The sequence below is a fragment of the Dermacentor silvarum genome, chromosome 7 (genome assembly GCF_013339745.2).
Source record: "Dermacentor silvarum isolate Dsil-2018 chromosome 7, BIME_Dsil_1.4, whole genome shotgun sequence".
Taxonomy (NCBI): domain Eukaryota; kingdom Metazoa; phylum Arthropoda; class Arachnida; order Ixodida; family Ixodidae; genus Dermacentor; species Dermacentor silvarum.
Window position 1 is genome coordinate 34,932,413 of NC_051160.1, and position 26,896 is coordinate 34,959,308.

Consider the following 26,896-nt stretch of genomic DNA (forward strand, 5'->3'; position numbering starts at 1 on the left):
TCGCTTTCATTTTTTGTAGCGCTTTCGCTCTTTGATGTCCTCTCGGTTCGCCTTCGGATCTCGAGCCAGAACCGCGCGGTGTCGTTGGTTATAGCGGCGGCGCGCCTCCCACCACAAAGGGAATACGGTGTAACGCGCGCCGCTGAGCGTACACACAGATCATGACTCTAGGGAAATTTTTTGAAAGAGCGTCCCGCATTTTAGCAATGGGGGAGGGGGCGGGGGGGGAGGAGGAGCTGCTTGGCGTGCGTTCCCGTGTGTGTTCTGGTGACTTTCTGACCCTTACTCCTCCTCCTGTGCTTTCTTTCTCTTTTCGTTTTCTTTTTGTTCTCTGTCTCTCTCCCGAACAATGAGATGCCAGGAACGCTGAATTCAGGAACGAAGCACACCGAGCCTTGGCCCCAGCAGCGTTCTTGTTGCCACGCCATTGCCTTTCTTTTGTCTTTCGTGTGTTCCGCTGTATAACCTTACGATAGCGTCGCTTCTCGTTTTCCTTTCTCTTCTCTATCACTAAAGACGGCGATGAATAATAATCTACCTAACGGCCTCAAAGGCTATTGGGGGGATTATGAAAAGATAGAGGTTGCGTAGCGGGAGGGAGGGAGAGGGGGAAGTGTAATACGAGTGGACAGCATAGCTGCGCACGAGAGTCTGAAACACCGGGGCTTCTTCTTCGCCTGCGCTTTCATTGTTAGCTGCTCGGCTTTTGGGGGGGATTCTTTGTACGAGGCAGCAGGAACAATGCGAACGTCCGTCCCGGCGATAGAACAATGGGTGGCAGAGGACGTTCTCCGATAGGGATAGCGCCGCATTTATGAACGCGAGCGTAACGCGACGCTAAATGCAGAAAAGGACGACACCGACGCTAGGACGCGCCATTGGAGCAACAAAAGAGGAACCACGGGCAGAGGCCGGCACGTGTTGATCATCGAGAGGGCCTGCCCGGGCGTGGTTGCGCTCCAATGCCGGGCGCCGTGGGAATATATAGTAGTGCTTTGGGCGAGGTCGGCGGTGTCAGCTTTCGCCTTCGGCTCATTGGCCCGCCGGAGCTCGGTTTATATTGTGTTCCCGAAAGGTCGTCGCGTGGGAGTCGGCAAGGCGAAGCGCGCTTCATTCAGGTGCCTAGAAAAAAAATATACTGCGAGGGCGCTTAAGCTTCGCCTTTAAGAGTGGAACGCGATAGCATTGATTGATCCCTGACCGCTTATCAGGCTTTTTTTTTTCTCGTATATTCAAATTACAATCCGACCCTATCGCGTCTGTAGGTTGTGGGTAAGTCGTACTTTGCGATTTTTCTGACGGATTTTATTTTGCGAAATTAAATTTTTGTTCACTAACGCCTTTTGTTCACAATTTTTCTTCACATCATCCCGAACCACACCAGTCGGGGTGGTTTGGGATGATTCGGGTTGGTTCGAGATGATGTGGTTCGGCATGATTATTTCCGCCAACGACGCCGGCGCCGGATTTTCTGCGACACGGGGCCCTTAACGCTATCGCGTTAGAAAGAATAGCGGGTGGTGAAGTTATCTTGTTCGTGTGGCCTTTCTGCATTATATCGGGCCTGGAAAGACGAAATTTATCTGACCTATACGAAGAAGGGAGATTTTATTGATAAGAAAGGCAGAGAGGTCTGACCTAAGATAGTGCGCTCTATAGTCTGCTACTCTGCGCTGGGGAAGAGGGATGGGGAGGGAAAGTACTGGGATGGATGGATGGATGATGATAAGATAAGGGGTGAGTTCTTATGTAGGCATTAGACGGTGACCCTACTAGAGACGCTCGTCTAGTTTCGTGTCGTGCGCAAACTGTGACAGTGCTTTTGTTGGCCGCATTGAAGTTGCAGTGTCAGGCCACGGGCCGAGAATAGCGTCCTCCGACAGTGGCTGCCTGCCAACGCTGGCCAGGGAATTTTCCGACGTCCTTCGCTGGCTTGTAATAATTAGGTAAAGTGTCGGGTTTGGGGCTAGTTTATGTGTACTCGTGGTAAATAAAAAGTTACAAACAGCGCGAGCGAAAAAACGTCTCGCTTCATTCTGTATCCTCCTCTTTTCGTACCCGTCCACAATTTGATAGAATGAGAGTTGTGGCCGCGATCGCTCATGTATCTGGTGATATTGGGGTATTAGGGGGGGGGGGGGGGGGAATCCTTAATGCAACGAGCATTTCGGGAGTGGGGGAAAGGGCGGGGCGGAGGGGGGGGAGGGGGTTAGTGGCAGTCTATACAACATCTAAGAAATGTCCTTTACGGGAAAGTCGTCGTAAAGCCGACCCTGTCTCCTGTTTGATTTCCTGAATGTCTCTCTATGCGCCTTCGATGGTGGCGATGTGATTACCACGGAGTGGCCGCTTGATTACTGGGCTCGTTGTGTATACTTACATAAAGATTGTAAGAGGGCCGGGAAGGGAAACTGGATGTGGTGAGAGAAAAAAAATAATTGTGGAACGTTCCTTTCGCCATCCTAGCAGCAATAACCTCCCCTTCTCTTCCCTTTTGTTCCCGTGGAAGCGGTCCTTTGTTCTTTCGGTGAATTGTACTGGCGCAAGTCGTAGCACCTCTCTCTGGTTGAGCTCGCCAAATGAGGCATGTTTGCTCTTGTTCGATCGCCACGGTGGGGTGAATGGCGCTGCCAAATGCGCGTCGCGCTGCAAAACGCTGCCATTAGTCGGGAAATGTTCCCCCGTCCTGTATTGTGAGCGTCCTCGAATGGGCGAATTCTCGATCCAACCGCGGTCGTTTTGGAATCCAATGAATGCTATCGGAATCCGAATCTCGCCTTTCAGCGGCTACCATGTTTTCTTTGTGTGTGCGTCTGCGTTGAGTAATAGTAACGGCCGGTTACTGAATATTGCTTGCAGCAGATCGCGGCGAAATTGAGTGCAGGGCTCACTGGAAGTTACCAGAAAAAAAGCAGCATTGATTGATTGATTGATTGATTGGTTGATTGACTTACTGATTGATTGATTCGAAAGGCGCTGTAAGTGAGAGCGCTGAATTAGAGTGTTTGTGACCTGTGATCGGGCTATTTATCAATCGCAACGATAGATTTGAGAAACATCTTAGTGCAGAGCTCTTCAAGTTAGTTTTGGTGACCTCTTCGACGGGCACCGAAAGCTCACTAAGCGAGCGTTCATAACGTGAGCGTTCCAATCGGAATGCTGTCGCCTTGGCACAAGACGGGGAGGATGTATAAGTGTAAACAGAAAGCTACCACAAAGTGCTGTTCCGTCTGCGTTCCATCTGGAGCCCCGAATATTGGAACGGTCGTGCCAAAGCGAGCTAGTTCTCTCGGAACATCTCTTCAAATATACATTGACTTTCCACCTAGTTAGACTGAAACCCAGCTTTAACAAGCGCGAATATGTATGTATTTTTTCGTCCCATGGCAGTGTGCTTTTCTTGCCCTGGATTGCGATGTCAAAACCGAATGTGACGGTTGAGTGTAACACGGTTGTAATTTCACGTAGCCTGAGTTTTCTTTATACGTATTCTTGTGCGCAAGAAATATTTAAAAATAGTGGTAGCGACATGTAGCGCAACAAACAGAAAGACAACAATAGTATTTCCTGTTGGTAATTAGTATCCGCTTTTTGTAGATATTAGCAAGTAAGGATGTTAAAATTTGTTGGACCAACGAAAACAAATTTCTTATTTTACAGCCCAGCCCTGCCTCCACTTTCCAGAATGTCACTGCACTTGAAATATTGCTTTTGGAGCTGCAATTCTTTAAGAAAAAAAAAAAACGCGCAGTCATGGAACTGATGTTTGACGACCTCTTTATTTTAACGCAAACGTCATCTTTGTAGTAGTCGCTAATAGCTGTGTGAGTGTAACTGTCTTGAAGATGACGACTACTTCTTCTTCTTTCCGGGGTTTTATGTGCCAAAACCAGTTCTGATTATGAAGCACGCCGTAGTGGAGGGCTCCGGATGAATTTTGACCACCTGGGGTTCTCTAACGTGCACTACAACGCAAGCAAACGGGCGTTTTTGCATTTCGCCTCCATCGAAATGCGGCCGCCGGGTCCGGGATTCCATCCCGCGACCTCGTGCTCAGCAGCGCAACGCCTTAGCTGACTGAGCCACCCCGGCGGGTGTAAGATGACGACTAGCTACGGTAGTGGTTGTGATGAATGTGACAATGATCGTCATAATCATGGTGGTTTTCTTGCAACTAAGTAGCAGCAGTTAGGTTATTAGCTGTTGACAGTTTCCTTTTGACAGAGTACGTGTATATAGGACAATTAGTCGCAGGGAGTTCGGATCATGCGAATGAAATCTCCAGGATAATTAAAGTTTTTATGTACCGGTATTCACTCGCATGACGCGAAACCTTGGTAGAAATTGCTGGGAGAAACTTTCGTCCTGGCAGCACACATACAATAGGCTAACGATGATGGCGATGATGACTCGCTTTTTTTTTCAGCCTGTCCCGCCCGCTCTGATTCCCCGTGATGACGTCACTCTCGATTAGCGTTCGTCCTACATACTTCACCGACAGACCCAGGATGCCTGCGTCAGAAGAAGACGAAAAAAAAAATGCACGTGGAGGCAAAATAATAGACAGTTTTAGTTACACGCACGTAGAGGCTTTGCGTACGTAGAGCTTCTACGTGTAAGCAGTGCGCATGCGCAGAACGTAGCGGCCGCGCGCTGGTCTCACGGACGTACGTGAGATTCGATTTTTTGCGTGCGTTTCTTGCGCACGTAGACAGCTTCGCGCGGGGGTTTCGCGAGATCACGAACAAGCGATAGCGTGCTGAGCGCGCGCAGATGGCTTGCATGGAAACACGGCGACAGGATGACTGGTCATCTATTTCATTCCATGTCAATGATGACAGCAGATAACGCTTGCACAACACACTTCCGGGCATTGCGGAGACGATGACCGGCACGCATCAATGCACGTCACTGGCTTCGCTGAAATACTCATCTTGAATTGAATTGGCTACCGCATGTTCATATTTCCCAATAGATGTAGCTACGTGGTGCGTCGCATACGTGTAGCGTTTCAGATGGCGTGCAGGTACGCAGACTGTTCACGTTTGCATACGGGAAGTCTCCACGTACGTGTAACTAAAACTGTCTAATAACGCACGAAGTTGACGCAACCGCAAGCGCAATATACAGCGAAGGAAAACGTATAGTAGGGAGAGGGAGAGAGAGTGTGATGGCTGTCAAGAAGCCTTAAGTTCGTTCATTGCACCACGACAGGCGCGCGTGACCGCAGAAAAGATATCCGGCTTTCCCGCAGTGGTTTTGTGTGGTGTGGCAAAGACGACCGGGTTGCGAGGCCAAGGTAAAAAAAAAAGAGAGAGAGAGAGAGAGAGAAAGAAAAAGAAGAAACACATATTTGAGCGGTGTGTTCACGAAGCGTGATGAGTGCCGCAGCAGACATGGCGGAGCGCGACGTTCTGGCCGTTGCGCGTGAGTCGGGCGCCAAGTGGCGGCATTGCAGAAAAGAAAGAAAGAAAGAAAGAAAGAAAGAAAGAAAGAAAGAAAGAAAGAAAGAAAGAAAGAAAGAAAGAAAGAAAGAAAGAAATGGAAAGTAAAGAAAGGATAAGTAAAAGGAAGAATGTGAATCTAGAAAAACAGCTCACTCGTTTATGAAAGCTTGGAACGATTACCTGTGAAGCAGAAAAGGTGGTCGCTAGGGGCCAGACGAATGCAAAATAACTTCGAGACGTATGACAGTATTATGAGGTTGGCAGAAATCAACGCCGCCGCTTAACGTGGGAATAGGAATCGGGCGGGAAACACAGATGGATGCGTATCTTCGCAAGGCGACTGGACAAAAAATAAAAAGAAGAAAGAAATCCACTCCGCAGTATTTGTTTCTTTTGTTACCTATGAGTTCTTTTGTGTTTTTTTTCCCATCTCACAAAATATTACTTTCTAAGCTGCAGTGTTGAAATCGTTAATTCCATTGTTTTTATACACCGAATATAACCATCTGATTCATGCCCAATCCCCCACTGTGGGTATGCGCCACAATCACTGAGGTCAACAACAACCTCTATTGCTTGGTGGCTGTGGTGGTCGCCTCATGAGCGCGAGGCGGCACGTGATTGCGACTTCCGACTGCGGCACCAGCTCTCGATTAGAATCCGAATGCATTGTGAAAACGAAAAACAAAAACATGACAAAAAATGCGCGGACAAATACCTAGACGATGACGACACAATCGCTGTCTTTGTCCGTGGCTTTTACGTTGTTTGTCTGTTCTGTCTTTTTCCTGAGAAGGGAGGGGGAGGAAAGAGAGATATAATGGTTTCATTACAACTAGCCCAGCACACAGTATTAATGAAGGAATATGTAGATTAAACAGAGAAAAAAAAAAGTTAAACCAAGCTGATTGATCAGTGTAGCTGAGAACCAGTCAAACAATCAGGTGATCTGATTGCGCTAAGCTTGCTTGATTCAATGAATGATTGATTGATTGAATGAATGAATGAATGAATGAATGAATGAATGAATGAATCATTCAATCAAACAAAAAACCTGCAAAAACGCCTTATTGGTCCATCGTATAGCGCTATACTCTGAGCTTGAAGGAAACAGCGCTAAGGACAGGACGCAAACGAGAGGAGACAAACACGGCACTGAGTAACAACCAACTTTTATTGCGTGTCGACGTCAACATATGTACTGGAATACAGGACGGACAATCAGTGAAAAAAAAATAAAATAAAAAAGAACATAAGAGATCATTGTTAACAATGCTATGTCACGTACATGGATAAGTACACGATTTCGTTGTGCTGTATCGATAGTGTATGGTCACGTTAACACAATTTTCACCGCATTCATCAACGCCGTCAGCGTGTCTTCATTTATCAACGTGTCAGCTTTGCTAAATGCTCGATGCTTTCACAGGCAGAAACCGAAAAAAGGAAGGGAAAAAAGGCGACATTTTTATTTCCTGACGCAGTTCTCTGTTGTCTTGTTCGCTTAATGACAGGCAATATCTTGAGAGTCCCGTTCTTCGGATGCTGTAGCTTTGAAGCCTTGTGCATCGTGCACACCGTCGATCGTCGTCAGATGCGTGACAATGTAGTAACAAAAGCAAAAGAAAAAGCTCCACAAGTGTATCACTGGGTTCCGTCGCTCGGTCGCAACCACCGTCCACTCAGCCGTAGACGGGATCGTGCGGCTTGTTGCTCATGGCGCACTCGGTGTTTCCGAGGTGCTCGCCCTTGTCCATGGTCAGGCATCCGGCGCCGGCGCCGAAGCCGTAGCCCTTGGGTCCGAACTTCCGGCCGTAGCACTGCTTGCAGAACAGCTCTCCGGCGTGCTCCCCGACGTTGGTGCTGTCCAGCCGCTTGCGGCAGAGTCCGCACACGAAGCAGGTCCTGTGCCACTTTTCGCCGGCAGCCAGCATCTCCTCGGCGGCGTACACCGAGCGGCCGCACTTTGGGCACTTGGCGTGCTGGACAGCGGGCGTGAAAGGCATCTCGAAGAGCTGGGTGGGTGGTCTGGGAGACGGGGGCTCGCACTCGGGGGAGCAAGTTCGCTGCAGGGAACCCGGTTAGCGTGTGCTGGGTACCGCTGGCGGACGTTCCAGTTTTCTAACACTTTGGCGCACGGCACGCCGAAGCCGCGCCCGCGACATATAGGGCTCTCTGTTGGGCCAGCCGCCGGCCTCGTCCTCCTTCCCGGCCTCGTGACGTCACCGGGTCGCCGAGGAGGCGAGCTCGAGTTTCCCTCCCTTCGTCTGACTCAGGGTTGGCGCACGGCGCGGCGTTCCGCACTCCCCCTCGAAGCGGCCGTGACGCGCCGATGGCCTCTTCGTGTCTTCGGTTCAACGATCGCCCCGAAAAGAAGCACTTGCCGAAAACGCGGCGGGGGCCGCCAAAATGTAGTTCGATATGGGCGCTTGGGGAATGTAGGTGACTTGCTTTTTTTCCCCTTCTTCTGCTTTTTAGTTCTCTCTCTCCTCTTTTTTCTTTTTCTTTCTTTGTACGGTTCTCTCTCTGTATATAATTGACGTCGACACGCAATACAAAGAGAAAAAGAAAGAAAGAAGATTGTTTGTTAGTCAGCGTCGTCTTCTCTCGTCACCGTCCCGTTTTTAGCGCAGTTTCCTTGAAGTTCAGTAGTGTCACACGCGGCCTCGCGCCCCCAACTACCTGGGACCGTATTCTGAGACGGTTCGCTTTGGAAGCGGATCGCTCTGGCTGTTACGTCGGGGTTACGTCACTATGAGAAAGAGTGGAACGGTCGCGGCGCGAGGGGGACCATTCAGCGAGTGGCGATCCGGTCGGGAGTTTACGTCATCGCTTTTGTTTGTACTTTGGGGACGATATAGTAATTGAAAGGTGTTGCTAGTTTGATAAAAAAATACTGGTCGGTATAAAATGCAAGCACGTTTAATAGGTGTGAGCTTCGGACGTGGACCACTGGTGGTTTAAGCTTATCTGCGTGTTTTCGTTTCGCCGGCGCTGACCTTCTTAGGGCAGAAGATTGCGATGAGAGATCCCTCCACAAATCCCAGAACTTCGAGAATCTAACCGCGGTCAAGGAAGCGTTCCTTGAATGTGGCTTTCTCCTGCACCTTGGAAGGAAATCTCGCCCACACATTTGCTTTTTCCTCAACAGTAATGGCCCTAGCGACGGTAGTAATGATGCGATGACTGACGGTTGCGATATCTTAATAGCTTCTACATTCCAGACGCACTGCTGAAAACAACCCGCGGCAAAAAAAAAAAAAAAAAAAAAAGAAAAGATTCGGACGACGCTTTAGTTTCGCTTTTAAGAGTGGAAAGCGATACCATTAAAATAACCCCGGCTGCATCTCATGCTTCCCGGCAACTGCAGCTTATGTAACCGTAATGTTTACCGGCAAAGGCTGGCCGCAAACGCTATGCACGAAGGCGAGCTTTCTGGTAGAAACGCCGCCTCCGGCGTGGGCCGATCCCGGAGGCAGTGCACAGCCGTGCCAAAAAAAGTTGCAACATTTTCAGGTTTCTGTTATGGTTTCGTACTTTTACTAGTTCAGTCTGGGAAGATTTAACATCAAAGGCATGCGCTGCCTGGCGGTTTGTTTCATGACATTTGTTTGTGGATTGTCATTCTCAAAATTCCGAGGAATGACTTTGTCAAGAATGAGCAACTTTAGTGATAGAATGGTGTGGCAATAGAACCCAGATATACAGCATGTCATATAGTAAGGCGTGGCATATACATACACCTAAATATGTATACGGGAACTTTCGCTCGTGGACATCTACGCGCCGACGTCAGACATCGGATTTTCTGCGACAAGGGGCCCTTAACGCTGTCGCGTTAATATATATATATAACTACGGCGACGCCGGACACCTAATTTTCGGTGACACGGGGCCTTTAACGCTGTCGCGTTAAAACGTAGCGCGCGCACCACTTACGTCGCAATGTAAACGCACCTAAATCTCGTGTTCCGAGCTATTCTAGCTCGTCGACAATCCATCGCACTATATTTTTGGAGCGCCTAAACTGCCTTCGGAACTCTCAATCGCTCATATGTCGAACGCGTCGCGCCGTGGCCTCTCTTCACGTCGTTGTCTTTCGCGAACGCTTGCCAGCAACACAACCAAAGAAGCCGCCATTGGCGTCTGTATCTCATCGTGCCGGCCAGTGCGCGACAAGACAAGGCCGCGACCACGGTTGCCTTACCAAACCTCGTAATCGTGCTCGCTGGGGAGCCTACATGTAAGCGCTGAAGAGCGCTTGCATGTAGGCTCCCTAATGCTCCCAAACCTCGAGCGAAACCACTTCTCCGTGGTTCCGCTCGTAGCAGACGACGGTATCGCTTTCCAGATGATTGACAACCTATGTGACGACATACAAGTTTGTAGACATTCCCACAAGTGATGACGACAACGAAGCGCCGGCAAATGGCGTTCGTGAGATGCGACCTCCGCTAAACTACTTGCACTATCGCATGGCCTCCGAGATTCGTGGGCCCTAAAGATTCCGATCATGGAGGCCATAGTTAAGAGCCCAAGGCGGCACGTACGTCGTATTGTCTGCTACTCAGCGGCGCGCGCGAAACCTTGCCTGACTGGCGCCGTAAATTTGCTTGCATCACGGTGCGCGAACGCCGGTAATTTCGTTTTACCCGACGTATAGAGCGCCAAATGTCTACGGTACACGACGCAAGAAATCGCTTGCACTGCTAAGACACGACAGCCCAATATTTACATATATTTAAAGAGGTGTTAATAACTTCAATACTTCTCAGTATGCCGTATGCATGACGAGTGTGCCTATGTGCTACCCGGCTCAAGTTACCTAATGAACTCTTTAAAAAAGTCGCAGTTTCGCCCGAAAGGCGGAGCATCAATTGCGATAGCAAATTAGATAGCTATACGAAGTTAGGATAGTAATTTTATCGGCTGTATAAACTTAGACACATTTGCTTACTAACTGAATTGACAAGCATGGTGTCAGCGCGCACAAGCAAACATGAATAAATCACACTCGATGACCGCAGACAACAGCTGTCAAAACGCTGGCGTGAGCAAGCGCAGGCGGCGAGCGAAGGTTCGTGCGGTCTATCGCTTCAACGGAAACTGAGTGGCGAAATCACAGCGCATACAAAGGTAGGAGCCGTGTGCAGATCGCTTTCAAGATACGGTGCGCGCGACCGCCCGCAGCCGCGCAAAGTACACAGTTGCTGGCAGAGTAGAAGCCGCACCCCCTCCCTCCCGTGCTGCCTTCCCGCTTTCCTCCTTTCGCGTGCGAGATTGAGTCGCCAGTTCCCCTTGCGCCCGGTCGCAAGATACGCAGTTGGTACCGCAGCACAACGTTGCCTCCCCTCCCCTCCCTCCCTCCCATCCACCCACGGCCTTTCGCGCGACGGAAGACGTCGCGTTTGCTCTCCGCCGTGCCTTCGCTCTCCGTGAAAGCGCGCGTCCCTCGCGCGCTTCCACTCGCACATACAGCATACGACGCGCGGAGACGATTTTATCGCCCTTATACTTTATACGGAATCTCACGGCGACGGCAGAAATCCGCTTGGAGTGTCCATGTAAATGCTATCGCAATAAAAAAGCTTCGCGAACTCGTCGTGGTGGCGTAGTGGCTTTGGCATTGCGCTGAAGGCCGAGGACGCGGGACCAAATCCCGTCCATGGCGGCCGCAATTCGATTGGGGGCGAATTGCAAAACACACCCGCGTACCCCTTGCAATGGGTGCACTTTAAATAAGGCTCGGTGGTCACAATTTCTTTTAGTTTATCTAAAAATACCCTCAAGGTACATAATGTATGTTCATTATTGAGGGAAGGGGCAGATACATGATAGAATACAACATAAGAAATACTGTATTACAATAAGATTCAAAGTTAGAAATCTACGATAGAAACGCGAGAAACTTGAACACCAGTAAAATTAAATTTAATTCAATCACTTTTAAAGTAAACATCATCACGAATGTCCACTGTAGACGCAGGTAGGTTATTCCAATCGACAGAAGTTTTGGGAAGAAATGACTGTGAGCGCGTGACAGTGGTATGGAAGAATACGTTGACTTTATGGCGATCTTCTCGACGAGCAAATGTAAATGGTTAGGCATTGATCATGAGCGCGCGGAGATCTGCGGTATGATAGTAAATTTTATGTTAAATAAAAGATGTGACAGCTGATGAACGAAGTTCCACGAATAAATATTGGAGACACGTCATTGATCACATTATACATGTATCATATGTATGTATCACATCATATGTATCTTCAAACGGTGGCTTGGCATCGAGGTGAAACCACTGTCCGAACCCGTATATCCTGTGGGGTAGGCATCAGATGCCTCAACAGGAACCACTCCTGGCGTCGAAGCGGTCACTCAGTCTGGGGGCATAATCATGGGGTCGTTCAGGGCCCCCGTAGCGTTTGACTTATCGCAGTATTCTTGTCACTGATGGTAGAGATCTCGCAAAAAAGGAACCCCAGAAAAACACAGATAGCTCAAGCTGTTCTCTCCACTCACTTCTTCCTCGGTGGTCGATCAGTCTAATTGATTAGCAAGTAATTACGGAGCATGCTGATTGCGACTTCTGTCTGTCTGTAGACCAATGAATTATGCAAACATGCAGTTAAGTACTTGGTCCTGTCGATAGATCGTAAAACAACAAATTTGTGTGCTGGAGTGTGCTGGCGGGCCATCTCAGTAAAAAAAAAATCTAAAGCGCCCTAGCTCTCTGAGGGGGTGACACGGGTTTCTTCGAGCAGGCTTACGAGCTGCTTTGCAAGGTCGCTTTGTATTTTTCAGTGCTGCAAACACATCTCTTCCTCTGTTTTTCGTACTCACGTAAAAAATGCGCGATGCAATAGAGTGGGCGCGAAAGTTCAGCTCGTGCTAAATCCGAAGCTTTGGACCATGGTGGTCGTTTGCGAGCTGTCTATAGACGTGGCCAACCTCCACAAAATAGGTTTCGCAATAGCTGCCGCCTCCGCGACGTCTGATGTTTCAACGGACGGGGCCGGCTAAGCCTAAAACTGCGGGCAGACGTGCAGCGCCTAGCCACCGCTTTGTCCTATACCACCTGCTTGCTAGCCAAGAGAGCAAATAACCTTTCTGTAGCCAGAAAAATAAATAAATAAGCAAGAATAAGAACAAGAGAGGAAAGGTCAGAAAAAGAAATAAAAAGGTAACAAGGAATCTTGAGTTTCGACACCACTTTATCTGCCCACGACCGTTATATACCCGTGTTCTGCGCCTTGCTCGAGCCATCGTTGTTTTACTTATTCTTTTCACTTCGATGTTCGTTTCGGCATCCTCGCACGTTCGTTGCTTCTTGTCGCGTCTTCACTGCGTTTCTTTGCATCCCTGTGTTTTGTGTTATCTTTTTGTTGTTTAGACGTCACGGCTCACGCGATATTGGACATCTTGCGAGAGTTTTACGCCTACTATACATGTGTGTGTGTGGGGTGGGGGGGAGGCAGGCATCGTGCCTCGCTGGTGTTGGTGTTTCTCGCGATCGCCGTGCAAGCTGTTCTCCGCGTCGTCGTGTAGCCCTTCTGTAGTATACGTGTATGCACCGGCAGGCGTCCGTCGCATTTGCGAGGCCTGCCTGTCGTGACACCGCGCAGCACCTTTCACCTTCTCGGCTTTCGCCACCTAGCCTTTCTCGCCCGTTGTATACCGTCACCATGCTCTTCTACCGCGAATACCGTAATCTCCGCAGTGGATTCCGCATCCGAGTGTATAGTCCGCTTGGTGCCAGCTGCGGCTCAAAATAGAAACTTCCGATTACATTGTATTCATCTAGTGCGCAGCCCGGTGGACTGTCCAATTCGAGGTTCTCACTGCTCAGTGAGCGATAAAAATTAAGAGGAACCGAGGGGCCATCACCATGGCATAACAGAACTTACAGCCGTGCTAGTTGGTCTTGATTCATCTTTGAATCGGCTTTTCGAACGGTTTTTCTTGCGCTGGAAAAGCCAATTGAAAAAATGAATCTAATTCCGTGTCGCTTTTGACTGCCCTTGTCGTAGCCGGGAATCAATTCGTTACTCTACTAAACAACTGATTATTGCTTCTTCTGGTTGCGCGATCTGCTTGCCTCTACTTCTTCCTATTATAACTCAAGCAAGATGCTGTCCGCCGTGGTGGCTTAGCGGCGATGACGTCGCTCTGCTAAGTACGAGGTGCCGGGTTCGATTCCCGGTCTCAGTGTGGTCACATTGCGATGGAGGAGAAAAAAATAATATGAAAGCTCGTCTACCGTGCTTTGGTTGCATCATAAGTGATCCCGCATGGTCACAATTATTCCGTACCACTCCGCTACCGCGTGCCTCATAGTTCAATAACTCCTAATGCTGAGCGCCATGACGTTTTACTAACAGAAAAAAAAAGCAAGCATTGGAAGTACAGAAATAAAGTAGGGGGGAGCTTCGGTGCATCCCTCTAGTTAGAATGAGCGATAGCTCGTGCGGCTTAGATATCCTAACGCAGAAACATGCTGACTTCTAGCGCGCTGTTTAAGAAAATGCATGACTGTAAAGCGCTTGGCGGTTATTTTTTTCCTTGGCGAGCGTACAGTCGCCCGGCTTCGGCTGCGGACGACTTGTAGCGGATGACGCTGGTACTTTTTTACACAGCTGTGCAGTGTATTGACACAGGTTCAGCCGACACTTGCAGCTAGGGCACCAGCAAAGCGAGAGAAAAACTTTACAGTGTTCCTATTTACAGTAGACCACACTGTACTTTGGTGTAGTCTGCGGATCGTAACGGTAAAGCAGCCCAGAAAAACGATGACTGACAGGAAAGAAGAGCACGCTCAACATAACGATTTGTGGTGTGTACTTTCTTTCTGTCTTCTTTTCATGCATTACCTAATCGTCTGATTTCATAGTGGCACCAACTACACCCAGCGTCACACTCTCCTGCGGATTGTATTGCGAAAAATGCGGTACTTTTCTTGGTTCCCAACTTATACCGCTAGACACCGTTAGTGTAGGTACAGCCGTTGCATTGAAGCTCGCCCCCTTTTCCCGCGTTCCCATTTTTAATCTTATCCGCATGCACGCTGGGTTTTGCGTTTTATCTTCTGAGAACGTCGAGTGATACAGGTGATCCAATAAAGTTGGGGCGCCGGCCGGCACATTTCGTGAGCTTCCGTGGCGTCACCGTGTGCTAGAATTTTTCTTCGTCGCATATTTGTGTCTTCGTTTTCTTTTTTTTTTTCTGAAGAGTGTCCTTTCATCGTTCGCAAGGGTATCCCTTCATGATTGTCCTTTCATTGGTCGCTACTGCTGCCCCCTCCTCTCCACCCGGTGGCTTCTGCGCATTGTTGTGCGCATCTCGGGGTTTCCCCTCCTCCATCGAGCAGAGGTTGACCCGAAGCTTCGTGCTGCACAGGCGTGGTAATCTACGCGCTTGCTGGACGGACAGACAGGACCGATAGACTCCAGTTACTAGCTCATAACTGCCGTCCCTGTGAATAAGAAAACATACAGTAGTGGCTCTGTGAACCCACAGTACAGCCACAGAAATAGCTGAAATCCCTCATCGCACGATCATTGTGTGTTCTTACATATTTTGTGGTCGATATCCAACGACAATCTGACGACCTCGCGATCGGTGTGAAACTTGTGACGCCGCTTCACCTGTGCACCAAAGTGGGCCGTTGATTTCGATTACGGCGATCATCCTATGTCGCTGTGTTATTTCGAGTCGGAGAGTATAGTCCACAACAAGGCTGTCGTTTCAAGAATACTCGTAAACTGGCCAGAATAGGATGCTTTCTAGAAACATTCGTATCTTTTCCAAGCCACTGCACTACACTTACGGTTTTATCGTATGGGCCGTCTGACTTGGAAGCCACAGCCCTAAGCTCGCAATAAATGACGCATCTTGGTGGACTTGCATATACGCACCTCCCTCTCTTCACCTTCATTTTAATAATCCTTCACCATTCCATTTATTATTATTTTTTGTTTCTCTTGCCCTGTGCAGACTAGCAGGCTATTTCAAGCTGTATCTCAGGCCGACGTCTCTGCCTTTCTGTAAATAAATTACCCTGTCTTTGTTGCCTTCGAGGACGATGGACGAAAGACGGTTTTCGATTGGTTCGTGCGCATCCTGTGACGTCCAGTCCCGGAGCAAGGACTGACGTCAGAGTTTCGTTGGCTGGATTAGTAAGGAAAGAAAAAGAGTGTGATTTCAAGTGGAATAAGTGCTACAGTGTCGCTTGTCTTTTCTTTTCCTGAGAGTGGGTAGGGCAACGCTGTCCTTGTTGTTTCTTCGTTTTTTTTTTTGTCCCTGTTTCCTCTGCACTGTAAAAGCACCGCCAGGGTGACCCACCAACTGGCCCAAACGTTTACTTTGTAAGTGGATATGTACTTTCTCCTTGCTATTTCTCGCTCTTAAGGCCTGCAGGTGAGGCTGCGCTAATTTATACACGTCACCATGCCGTTCTGTTTCCTCAAAGTGCTTCATTTTTTTTTCACTTTATCGCACCTCTTCTCTCCACTCTAGCAGCAAGTTTGTTTTTCCTCATTTCACTGTCGTGGTGCTGTGAAGCACGCTTAGCAGAAGATGAGTTGGGGCGATCGGTCTACAAGCAAGTCAAGGCTTGAAAATGACGAAGCTCCCCCTGAACTCATTTAAGTAACAGCGGACTCGTTCGTGCGATGTTTAGGCAAGTAAAACTGATTTAAGTAACAGCGGACTCGTTTGTGCGATGGTTAGGCAAGTAAATCCTAGATGGCTACTAACAAAAATAACTGACGTCGATGGATCTGACAGGCCTTTGGCTGTTTCGCACGTTCCAAGGGCGCGGCGCGTTGGTCGTCCCGCGCGCATTGTGTTGACAAGTTTCAGATACAAATCTGTGCTTACAGACCACACGTAAGGTGATTTGTATGTTTCTGGGTTGAGTTTGTGTTAGACTTGGGTATGAAAATATAGTGGTGACAAAAAGAAAGTGTACAAGGAAAACAAAATAAGGCTGAATTACCAGGGCGCGGAGTGGTGCCGAAAGGAAGAAAGCGAATAAGTGACGGATGAAGCAAGAAGGCTGATCATTCGCGTGCAGAGGGCTTCATTGATTTTATAGACATGTTAGCGTTGCACACGCCAGTAATAGAAGTTGTGACCATAGAGTTACAGCGGCGGTTACAAATGTGATACTGAAACCGACACCTCGGACAAGCCGGTGCCGATTTTGATAGTTCAGTTCTGTTTGCTTGTGCACGAAAAAAATACAGTTCACGGTAACTATACGGGGTTTATATGGTGTAAAGTGAAACCGAAACTTCGGACACAACATGGCTGCTGCTCTGGACACCGTTAAAAATCCGCCGCATTGACAGCTATCATTCCTCATTGATCACTTGCATTTATTACAACAAGTGAATCAAAGAAAAGCAGTAGATTGTAACTTACGCACTGTGAGCGCAGACCTCGTCGTTTCTCTTCCAAGTTCAGCGGCCGCTGGTATTTTGACGTTTTATAGAGTTGAAGGATAAAGAACGGCCCAGCACTAATATTCATGGTATAATACACATTTGTTCGACAGTGTAATAAAAAAAATCGGAATTTTACATGCTGTTTTTGTAAATGACGAACCATCGCGACAGAAGGAACGCCGCTCACCAGACGCGTCTTCAAGGTGTCTTGCAACTTCGAGAAAGATGCCAATCCGAAACTACCGCATCACTGGCACTCCCAGTAACAAAACGTCAGAGAAGTGCCAGTTTTCCTTCTAGCAAAACTAGAAGGTCCTCTACTCTAGCGAAGATGCGAGACGCAGTGATTAATTTTTAACGCCAGAGGCCGCCAGTTCTGCCTATCGCGCGTCGCTCAATATATATGGCACGCAGGTCCTCTCACTTGGGGGCGCTCTTCCCGTGGCGACGTTTCTGCGCATTGTCAGATTTCTCGCCGGTGACAGTGCCACGTTTCCTCGAAAAGAAGGACGTCTCGCAGGCAGTGGTGACACACCTTGTTGCGTCCTGGTCTTTCGGACGAGAGTGGCAGCGATTCACAGAGTGGTCATTAACGGTGCCAAGAATGCAACTCGGACTCTTCCGTGGCGTTTTCTTTTTTTTTTTTTTTTTGTTATCAGCGTAGGAAGAATGACAGCGGGAAAGGTTGCTTCCTTACTGTGCTCGATTTATTTACTTTTGCATCGAGGTGAGTGTGTAGCTGACTTTGTAGTTCCGTGTCAGGCTTCTCTTGCAATTGTAAACACAAGTCATTGCAGGTAGGCCGTTTCTTGGTCGAGCCAAGAACTAATAAAGAATGAAGGCAGTGGAATTTCCGTTGTTTTGCAAGGGCTGTGTTTAACAGGAATAACATCACTGAAAGAGCTGGATCTCGGTGAGCACTGTGATTTTCAATTGTTTCTTGTCTCATGTTTGAAACGGGGCGGGGGGGGGGGGGGAGGTTATATATAGAAGGGGGCAGTAAGTCAGTACGCAATTAGGCTCACGTGGAGTGCTCGTAAGGTTTTGCAGAGGCGGACTTGTTTGCGTTTGTGATCTCTCGTTTGTCTCAGTGGCTCGCCAAATGCAGCGCTATGAGGCAGGATGCGACTGTAGTTCAAGTCATCGAATGATCAAACTTGCATCTGATCTGAGTGTACATTGATTTCTTGTAAGCGCTGACCGACTCTCAAAAGAAAGGACGTCGAACGATCGCGACTGAATTTGTTCTGTGCTCAAACTGGGTCTTCTCGTCACTGTCCCGAATAGCCCGCCATCGAGCCTAGTATACGAAACTAAGCTCTCGGTATGCATCTAGCCCGAGTATCCCCGATGGGTCAGTGAACGGGTCCACATCGGCCGTTTTGTATGAATAGTGTCACGTGACGCCTTGCTGTTTATTCGTGCAAATGTGTGTGGGCGTTTCGCCACGCTTCAGCGCAACTTCGCTCTTTGGGCGGCGCCAGCGGCGAGTGCCTATATCTACGGAATGCATAAAACATCACGCGACGTTCGACTCTGCTTTCGACTGAGAGAAAGTGATATCGTATGCTAGCGGCAGTTCAAGCGTCAAAGGGCGACTGCACACAAAGTCCCTCGACGAAAAAAAAAATAAAATAGATGACACGATGCTGTAAACGCTGCATAATGGCCTGAATAATCTATCGTTCGTCCGAAGAAGTGGCTTTTCGGCTTCTGTATAACCAACGCTGGGTCGGGCATAAAACGGGGCAGCGTTCTAAAATTTACGCGGACACTGCAGCTTGTGACGTCACGAAGACGAGACTGCGCTGTCATCCCCGTAGCCTGTCCACGAGGGCGGGAATTTTCGGGATTTCTTGGCGCGATTGCAATACCTATCGGTGTCAGTGTGAGTGATTTATTTGGGTGAAGTTAGAAATCTTGAAAACTATTGTATTGCTGGCTCCCACGCAAGCAAATATGTTGTTCAATGGTCAAAGGACGGTAACACGAGGTGGCGTATCGAAAACGTTCCAGCAACAAAGGATATTTCGGAAACGTGGGTAAACCGACGATATAAAAACAGAAAGAAAAATAAACAGGAAAACGACACGTTCTCTAGTTCCTGCAATTTAATACGAGTCACGAGTGAAACAGTCGAGTCAGTGAAATAATACAAAATAAAGACGCGAACACGCACCCAACACACACACACATAAAGACTATATGACCTGCTAAGTGTTAATACGTATATGCATTTTCGCTTTCAAAAAGAGAAGGTTACTGCGGTGTTAGAGCACATTTCTGTAATGACTGGTCACTCCACGACCCCAGCATCGTTTCTATACTGAAAGGACCGATAAGGAATGAGTCTGTTATCGATATCAACTGCTATAAAAGATGATAACAATGTTTCAGTGTAGGTTCAGAAGCATTTACTATCGATGGATGTCATTTAAGAGAAGCCTGAATAGAAACAAAGGTGGATTAATACGTTACACTTATACATTTGCAAATTAGTCCTTCTTACCGGCAGGGGAGACTTAATATTCTAGGGAAGAAACCGTAAACACAAAAGACATGTGGTGGCGTCGCCTTCAGCTTCCCCAGAAGCTATCCGTGACGTGACAGATTTTCAGATTTTCTGACCGTGTCGAATCAAGGGTTCGTCATTTACTTCGCATTAAACTCGAAAACGAAAAAAAAAATATTGAAGCGAGCAAATCGGTCTGCAGTTTTCAGGCGCAAAAAAGCGATAAAAATAAGGGAAACTCCCATAAAATCAGCCAGGTCAGATCGGCACCTGATTTTGGGCGCGACACCTAAGACGCAAATCTGCTTGATATTTTTTCCCGCTGATAAGCAATCTGTAGTGACTGAAAAGGTACCGATGCAGCTCCTGAAGGTCTCTTCGTCTCTCGTGAGGGCATAAACCACGAGGGAATAAACGGATGCAGTGTGCCACCTTGTGCCTTGCACGATACCTGTTCAAGCCAAGAGACGATTCATTAGCACCCACGTTGCCGTTTCCACGCCAACGGATTTCGTTAAGCCTACACGGGCGTCAAAAAATCTCCAAGCTATCTCTGCATCGGGCGGCCTGGTCGCTCGTATCTCGTGATTCAGGTGAGTTGATCGGAAGCCAAAGCTTAACTCACCTCTTATTGGCGATCTTCGAAAGCGAGATCACAAGCATCGAAGCCATTCGCAGCGAAGCCGTAACCACCAATGCCGCCGTGTTCTATAGCGTACTAGAACGTTACGTTGGCTATAATTAGGGAGTTTTAGCTTAGCGTGATACGTGATACGTTAGGGCTCTCTGCGCATGTGCCGCGGCCACACACACACCACATAAACCCGATAATCTGCGGAGCATGAGCAGGGAGAAAAACGTTTCTTTTGATTACGCAAGGCTGTTTACGTTTACTCCCTGCGTACGCTATATATTCTAAAGCTCTCTAGTTCAGTGAACCAGCTCTGCTGGGTTTATTTCCACATCATGGGTTCCTCGTGTGTTTGCGAATGTCTGTAGCTCGTGTACTGTTACAGTTGCGATCAGCCATTCTGCAGTGGAACATGTCTCCGATGACGCCTTTATAATGGATTCCGTTGCAACTAGAAACCTCAAACTACAGGCATTGTTGCAACATCTCTGTATACGATGCCGTGGCATCTCTAGATTCTGCAACGTTGCACGCTTTTCCGGCCAGGCCGACTCTGTGTTACGCTGGCAAGTATATCCTGTACGTGCTGAGCTATTTCTGAAGCGGTCACCGCTTGCATTATGACTGCCCGCCATCGAAAGGCCTCCGATGGGGGTGAAGATGGTGGGCGAGGGGCTGTTTAGACCCAGCAACAAACGCTGCACTGGCAGCATGCCTGCTTGCGTATACAGTATCTGCATTAGACGCAAAGAAGTACTAATGCCGCGTTTCACTGCGCGGAAGTTTCTCTGCCTTCGAAATAAGTTTGCCCTTTTTCCCTTTACTTGGAAGTACATATATAACGTCGTGGCCAGAAACTGTCGACCTAAGCCAGAACCAGAACGCATAATTTTTTGTCTATCGCTTGTTTTCCTTTTTTTTTTTTGTCATATTTGCAACGTGTAGCGCCAGACCTGAGTATATAATATGCAGTGCTTGTCGAATACACTCCCTTTGCCAAAGCGAGAAAGATGGAGAAAAAAAAATAAGAGACCATGAAGTTTAGTGGGGCAGTGAAGAGACGCTCAAGGCGGACAAACGAAGAATCAAGTAACAGTGTCGTTTGAGTTCAGTAATGGGCTCTGTTGCCTTCAGTTACGTTCGCTCGGGTTGGATTCTGTGGAGCTTAGTTATGTGCCTCTTTTGTATACTCTTTTGATCAGCTCTATTGAGTCGTGATTCTGTATTATACTGTGTTTTCTTCCTACTGAGCTCTGTACTCAGGCTGTTCTTTCCCGTCGAATTCAATGAAGCTTTAATTTTTCAGATTTTTCATTTTGTGTTCTATTCCTCTCAGTTCTCTGTAAGTTCTTTTCAGCTGCGTTCGGTTCAGTTCGCACTAAGCTGTCCTGTTCTCTTGAATTGTGTTCAGTTCTTTTCTAGTTCTGTATTATCGTGTCTTGCTCTGCTCAGTTCTTCTTCTTTTTTTATTTCTATTCGGTTAGCTGTTCAGCGCTCTGCTGTACTGTTCTATTCAAGTCCATTGTCTCTCTTTCAGTTACGTCCTCCTGTGTTCAGTTCTCAGTTTCGGGTCAGTTGTGCTCAGCTTATGTTATGCTCTTTTTCAGATTCATTACGATGCTATGTCATTGGGCTGCTAAGCACGAGGTCGCGGGATCAAATCCCGGCCACGGCAGCCGCATTTCGATGGTGGCGAAATGCTAAAACACCCGTGTACTTAGATTTAGGTTCACGTTGAAGAACCTCGGGTGGTCAAAATAATCCGGAGTACCCCACTACGGCGTGCCCCGTAATCAGATCGGGGATTCCGGCGCGTAAAACCCCATAACTTAATTTTAACTTAGATTCATTATGATGATGTATGCACTGTTATTATGCTCGTGATCGATCGACTTCATCTTTCTGGACTCCTCACCGAGCTTCCCTTTCTTTCCCTTCCCCTTTTTTGTCTCGCCGTCGCAGGTGTGCGAGCTTCACGTGTCCGGCTACAAGTTCTCGGTGCTGAACAACGCGTTCGTGGTGCACCAGGGACTCAAGACGGCCGCCTCCTTCCACCGTAACAAGGACGCCGACCAGGAGCGCAACCGCGTCCTCTTCCGCCAATTCAAGCTCGAGCTCAAGGAGAAGTACCCGGACTCCTCCAGGCGGTGCTACTGATCGGCGCGCCCAGGCTCCAGCCGCCGAAAGGGGGGCCTCCTTCTGTACATTCCTTCGCTGGCCTCCTGAAGTTGTTTCGGTAGGTTCGGCGATGCGCGTCTGCTCGTGCGTAGCGTCGTATAATGCGGGAACGCGTGTTATCGCAGAAAATCTTTGAGCGGGTTGTCGCGATTTCGTGGCGCGCTGTTTTCTGAGCTCCTAATACATTGTAACGGATTGCTTACGCTAGATAAATCTGTAATCTGACGTCATGCGTAGTTGTTCAGCAATAACATTGTTGATGTGGTTGCCACGTTTCTCTCGGACGTTTAAGTAGTACTGACACACTTTGGTCATGCATAAACTCTACCAGGGGCTTATGGCCTGTAAATGAACAATACTTTGCAAGTTGTGAAGTTTGACAAGTCAATAACATTTCAATTTGATGCCAGAGTTTGTCTCGAAATGCTGCACTTGGTGTCGTCGACGTTATCATGACATTAGTCACGATAGGAGGCAGAACTTGAAGTCGTGGTGTAGCAGTAAAGCAAGCTATGATTGCGTAGATCGTAGGAAAATAAACGGGAGTGCTGTGGGCTTGTCTTCTCTAGCCGCTATCGCTTGTGGAAACCAGGGGGGGGGGGGGGGGGTGATCGCACGCACGGTGTCAAACCAATGCGTTGTGACGTCATGATGTCTCTACCGCGTAGCATACTGGAAACGAAACTGACTTGTTGAAGCAAGTATTGTAGTATGTTATTGAGGGCACTCCAACGCTTCCCTGCATTTTTGCTAGCGTTAAACGTTTCGGACCTTCATTTGCCCATCAAATAATCAAAATAGAAAATGCCACGTCAGTGCTGCTTTGAGTCTCTTGAATGAAGCAACCTAATAAACGTTTCCAGAACATCGGCTAAAGATCTGGGCTAATTGGAATTTTGGCGTATGGCAAATGGCAAAGTTTCCAGAGCCCCTCTATTTCGTGATTACGAACGCATGTACCGAAAGTACGACTTTGTGTAATGCAAAAACGGGCTGGCGATTGCGGAACATGCTCACACTTTCGTGTTGGCTTTCTGGTTTCCGAAGAAGGACTCGGAACTTGCCTCCCAGTTCAAACCCCACGCCGAAACCAGGGAGTGGCCCAACCTTTCGAAGCGCCGCACCGTTCGTTTTCGCATCTCATTCTTATCGAACCGTATTGTCCCGCACTGTATCATCTTCGCTGATAAGTCGCGCGCCGTATAGTCGAACCGAGCACGTGGTTTGTTAAGCTAATGGCGGTACTGCCCACGTTTTAATCTACTACCTCATATTTCGAATCCCTCGACCCTGCCACCCCCGCCCTTACCGACTCCAGCGTGGGGTTCCGTCGCATAACGGTAACGAGCATCTCGCACTGTCTCCGGACCGGGCGCTCTTCCATCATTTTCGGGACAGGGTGCTCTCAATCATTGATCCCGTACTATAGCTAGAGGCCCTCGCAGCCGCCCGCAATGTGTCTATCTAATGCGTCTGTCCGGACTCGAACTCGTGGCCATCCCTTTTGCCAGAGCCCTCCGGGGGGTTTTGTGTTCTGGTACGCTGGGTATGTCACCACGAAATGTATATACGTTCCTGCCTTTCGGCGGTGGTTTTATACCTTCATTCGCCCTTTCCACATGATTCCTTCTTCGCTTCTTTTTTTCTTTATTTCTTTCTTCATCTCTTCTTTTCTTTCCTTTCTTTTTAACGCGTGACATGTTATATTCCGGAAAAAGCTTCTTCATCTTCCTGTCTCATCGGTGAAGTGTCCGGTGAGCTTAGCGCCGTAGTTCCTCTCATCATCTAAATGGCTTGCCGAGACGTGTCAGTTTATGGTTTTAACTTTTGCGTGTTTCTATGTATTTGACGCGGCGTGTTTCGCACGTTCGTATAGGGAAGAAAAACGAGCCTGACAGCGCACGAAACACGCACGGTTTTGGGTGGTTGGGCTGTCCGGCCTTTTGTGGTAGTGGCACGGGCAAGCCCGTACTCCTCCGCCGAAATAAAAAAAAAAGGCAGCAAGATAAAAAGTGAAAAGAAAAATATGAACGAGAGAACTAGACGTGGGAGTTCGTCGGCGTCAGCGAGCACCGATTAGTTTGAATAAGAAAAATGAAAACAGAAAAAAAAATTTTCTGCCGGCAGTCGTGCCCGTCTGGTGCTCGCGCGGTGCCGAGAATAATTCGAGCGAAATTCGCTGTCACTATACCCGTGGGGCTTCCCTTTGACAATATATATTGTGGTTCGCACTGTATCGCGTGCTTGGACTGTCTTGCGCTTTTAAGCCGATGAGAGTTTCCTTTTTGGAGAGATTTTAATGTGTTTCTTTTATTTATTTATTTTATAATTTTTTTTTTAGTGTAACGGTCACTTGTGACGGCGTCACCACCTCTACTCGGTGGTGACGCCGTCACAAGTGGCCGTCACATGTTGCGACGGAGCAAGACGTCCACCTCAATTGGACAGTGATAAGCGGATGACGTACCTACTGCGATCGAAATGTGTCTGCCTCTTGCGAAGAGCCACACCAGTATATTGCTTCGCAACGACGTCGTAAGCGTCATTGCCGCTTGTCTAAACATAAGCGGAGAGGAGCGCTGCTGTGGCCTGCGTGCAGCATACGTGAAACACGTGTAACCGAAGTTAATCTACCCTGGCCACGTTTTGCATATCGAAATACTTCTTTAATACCCACCCTTAATATACTTCCTGAATACCGTCTTGAGCTGTATGACACGTAATATGTCCGCGTACTAATAGCGCTGCCGGCGCGTCCAACGCTACAAAGGTGCTTTTCAACTTTCTGTAGCCAGGCAGTCGTCTCAACGAGACACTTAGATTTCACGAGCGTATTTTCGCGTGTGTGGTGCGTCTGCGCAGAGAGGTCCGTGCACAGATAAGTGCGACACGTATACCGTATTTCTCTGTCCGTATGCCCGTCGTCACCGTTCTTAATTCGACAGACATCATACATCGTCTTAGTTTTGGTCACATCGCTGCATGAACGTTTGAGCAGAATTGTACGCATCGCAGTACTCATTCTGGCGGATTGGCCGAGAATTGGAACGTATACCCAACGGGCAATTACCGAATGGGCCAAGTATCGCGTAGAACAAATGTACACCTCTCATCACCGTCGTTCTTTCGACAAATATACATCGTCTTATTCTTCGCGACATCGCAGCGACAACGGTAAGCAGAATTGTATAATCACATTTAGTTTTATATCATTTAATAAACCGCTTCACTAAAGCCTCACTTCACATAGATTCCAACGTGTGCCTTGGATTTGCACATTTTTCTTTCTCCAATGTTGAGTCGCTGAGAAAGTTAAGAATGATTCCGTTGTGATGCGACTTCTGGATGGCTGAATCTTCGCGCTCTCGTTTTATCGTCTGCTCCTTCTCTGGAACTTCTGGGCTCGCGACGAAAGCAGACGACGCGGTGGTGTCTGAGTGCAGTGTGAATCGGCTTTCCCCCGGGCTCCTGTAGGCACGCGATAACGGGCCACTAGGCGTCTCCCTAGCGTTGATTGACGTTATCTCACGCTGGCACCCGTCGCAGTGTGGGCCCGGCGACGATCCCCTTGATCCTCGAGAACAAAGGCCTTTATTCTCGTCTCACTATATGTATATGGAAACTTCAGTTTGCGTGCGGGGCAGACGGGTTCTGGAATAAGGGCATCGTTCTTCCCGTACCCACGATGCCTCGCAGCCCCTTTCGAAGCAGAAGGCAAGGCAAGCTGTATCTGACCGAGCGTCTCGGGCTGCGAGATCGAGAAATCGTCTGTTTCGTGCGCGTTTGTCGTCTGCTTCCCGTCTGCTTCCCGGCACCTCAGCGTAGAATCTTCTGCTTTCTGCCTCCTTTTGTACCTACCTCTTTCTACATATTTTCTTTGCTTTCGTTTTGTGTCAAGATGGTGTTCTTATTGTGTTTTGTGTCGACAGTAATGGAAAGTTGATCTTGAAACAGAGCACAAGGATAGACAAGAAAGAGGGGAGAAAATATCTGGCAGGCATCAGGCGCTTCGATGCTGTACGTGGAGCAGACGGCAATCTACGGTATAAGAGTGTCGGTATATCCTGTGGGCTCGTTGTGAATTTTTCGTCCTTCTTCGAGAAGAACTGATAGAAGTCTCGAACGACGTCTATGATCGAACACGAACTTTCATAATCCTTCTTGGAACAGCCGTACTCATCTTGTCTGTTCATTTAAGTTGAAGGGCTCTATATATACGCTGTTTAAGTTGTTATATGTTGAAAAAAAAAGAAGAAGACGCAGACCGAAATCTCCTACCATCGTTTTATCTGCTTTCGCGTTTTCTTTGGTTTTCGCGCGCCATCTTGCTTTCTCTCATTTCGGTCCCCTGGAAGTTGTGATGGAGGTGCGTTCGCTGCGGCCTTAAGGTCCTCTTTAAAGCTCCGGAAATTACTTGCGCGGTCCTTCCTTTCACTTCGCTCGTTCCTCGGGCGGGGATTTCCACCCAAGGTTTCTGTCTTGCGCGCAACCTGCTGGAGAAATCCTTTTTTTTTTCCTTTCACCTTTTCAATCATCTTCCTGTGATTTCTTCACATCTGTCTGTTTTTATCTGAATTTATTTATGATTTTCTTGGCTTGTTCATTTCGCCGCTTCTGGGAGCGTGCAACCTGACGGAGTTTTTTTTTTATCGTTTGTTTCTTATTTCAGCTTACTCTCTCTTT

The 26,896-nt window shown here is 48.1% G+C and overlaps 2 protein-coding genes across 3 annotated transcripts in view; one reads left to right on the plus strand and one right to left on the minus strand.

Annotated features, from left to right (window-relative positions):
* Positions 1–26,896, plus strand: part of LOC119457907 (beta-1,4-glucuronyltransferase 1) — a 414,428-nt gene that overhangs the window by 354,762 nt on the left and 32,770 nt on the right. For both annotated transcript variants that reach the window (XM_049670519.1, XM_037719672.2), the window contains exon 7: positions 21,998–22,271. In XM_049670519.1, the coding sequence (XP_049526476.1) occupies positions 21,998–22,192 (195 nt within the window). In that variant the 3' untranslated portion in view covers positions 22,193–22,271. The remainder of the gene's footprint in view (positions 1–21,997; positions 22,272–26,896) is intronic.
* On the minus strand, positions 6,603–7,574 carry LOC119457908 (muscle LIM protein 1). Its single transcript, XM_037719674.2, has one exon. The coding sequence runs from the start codon at positions 7,451–7,453 to the stop codon at positions 7,130–7,132; it is 324 nt and encodes a 107-aa protein (XP_037575602.1). The 5' UTR covers positions 7,454–7,574; the 3' UTR covers positions 6,603–7,129.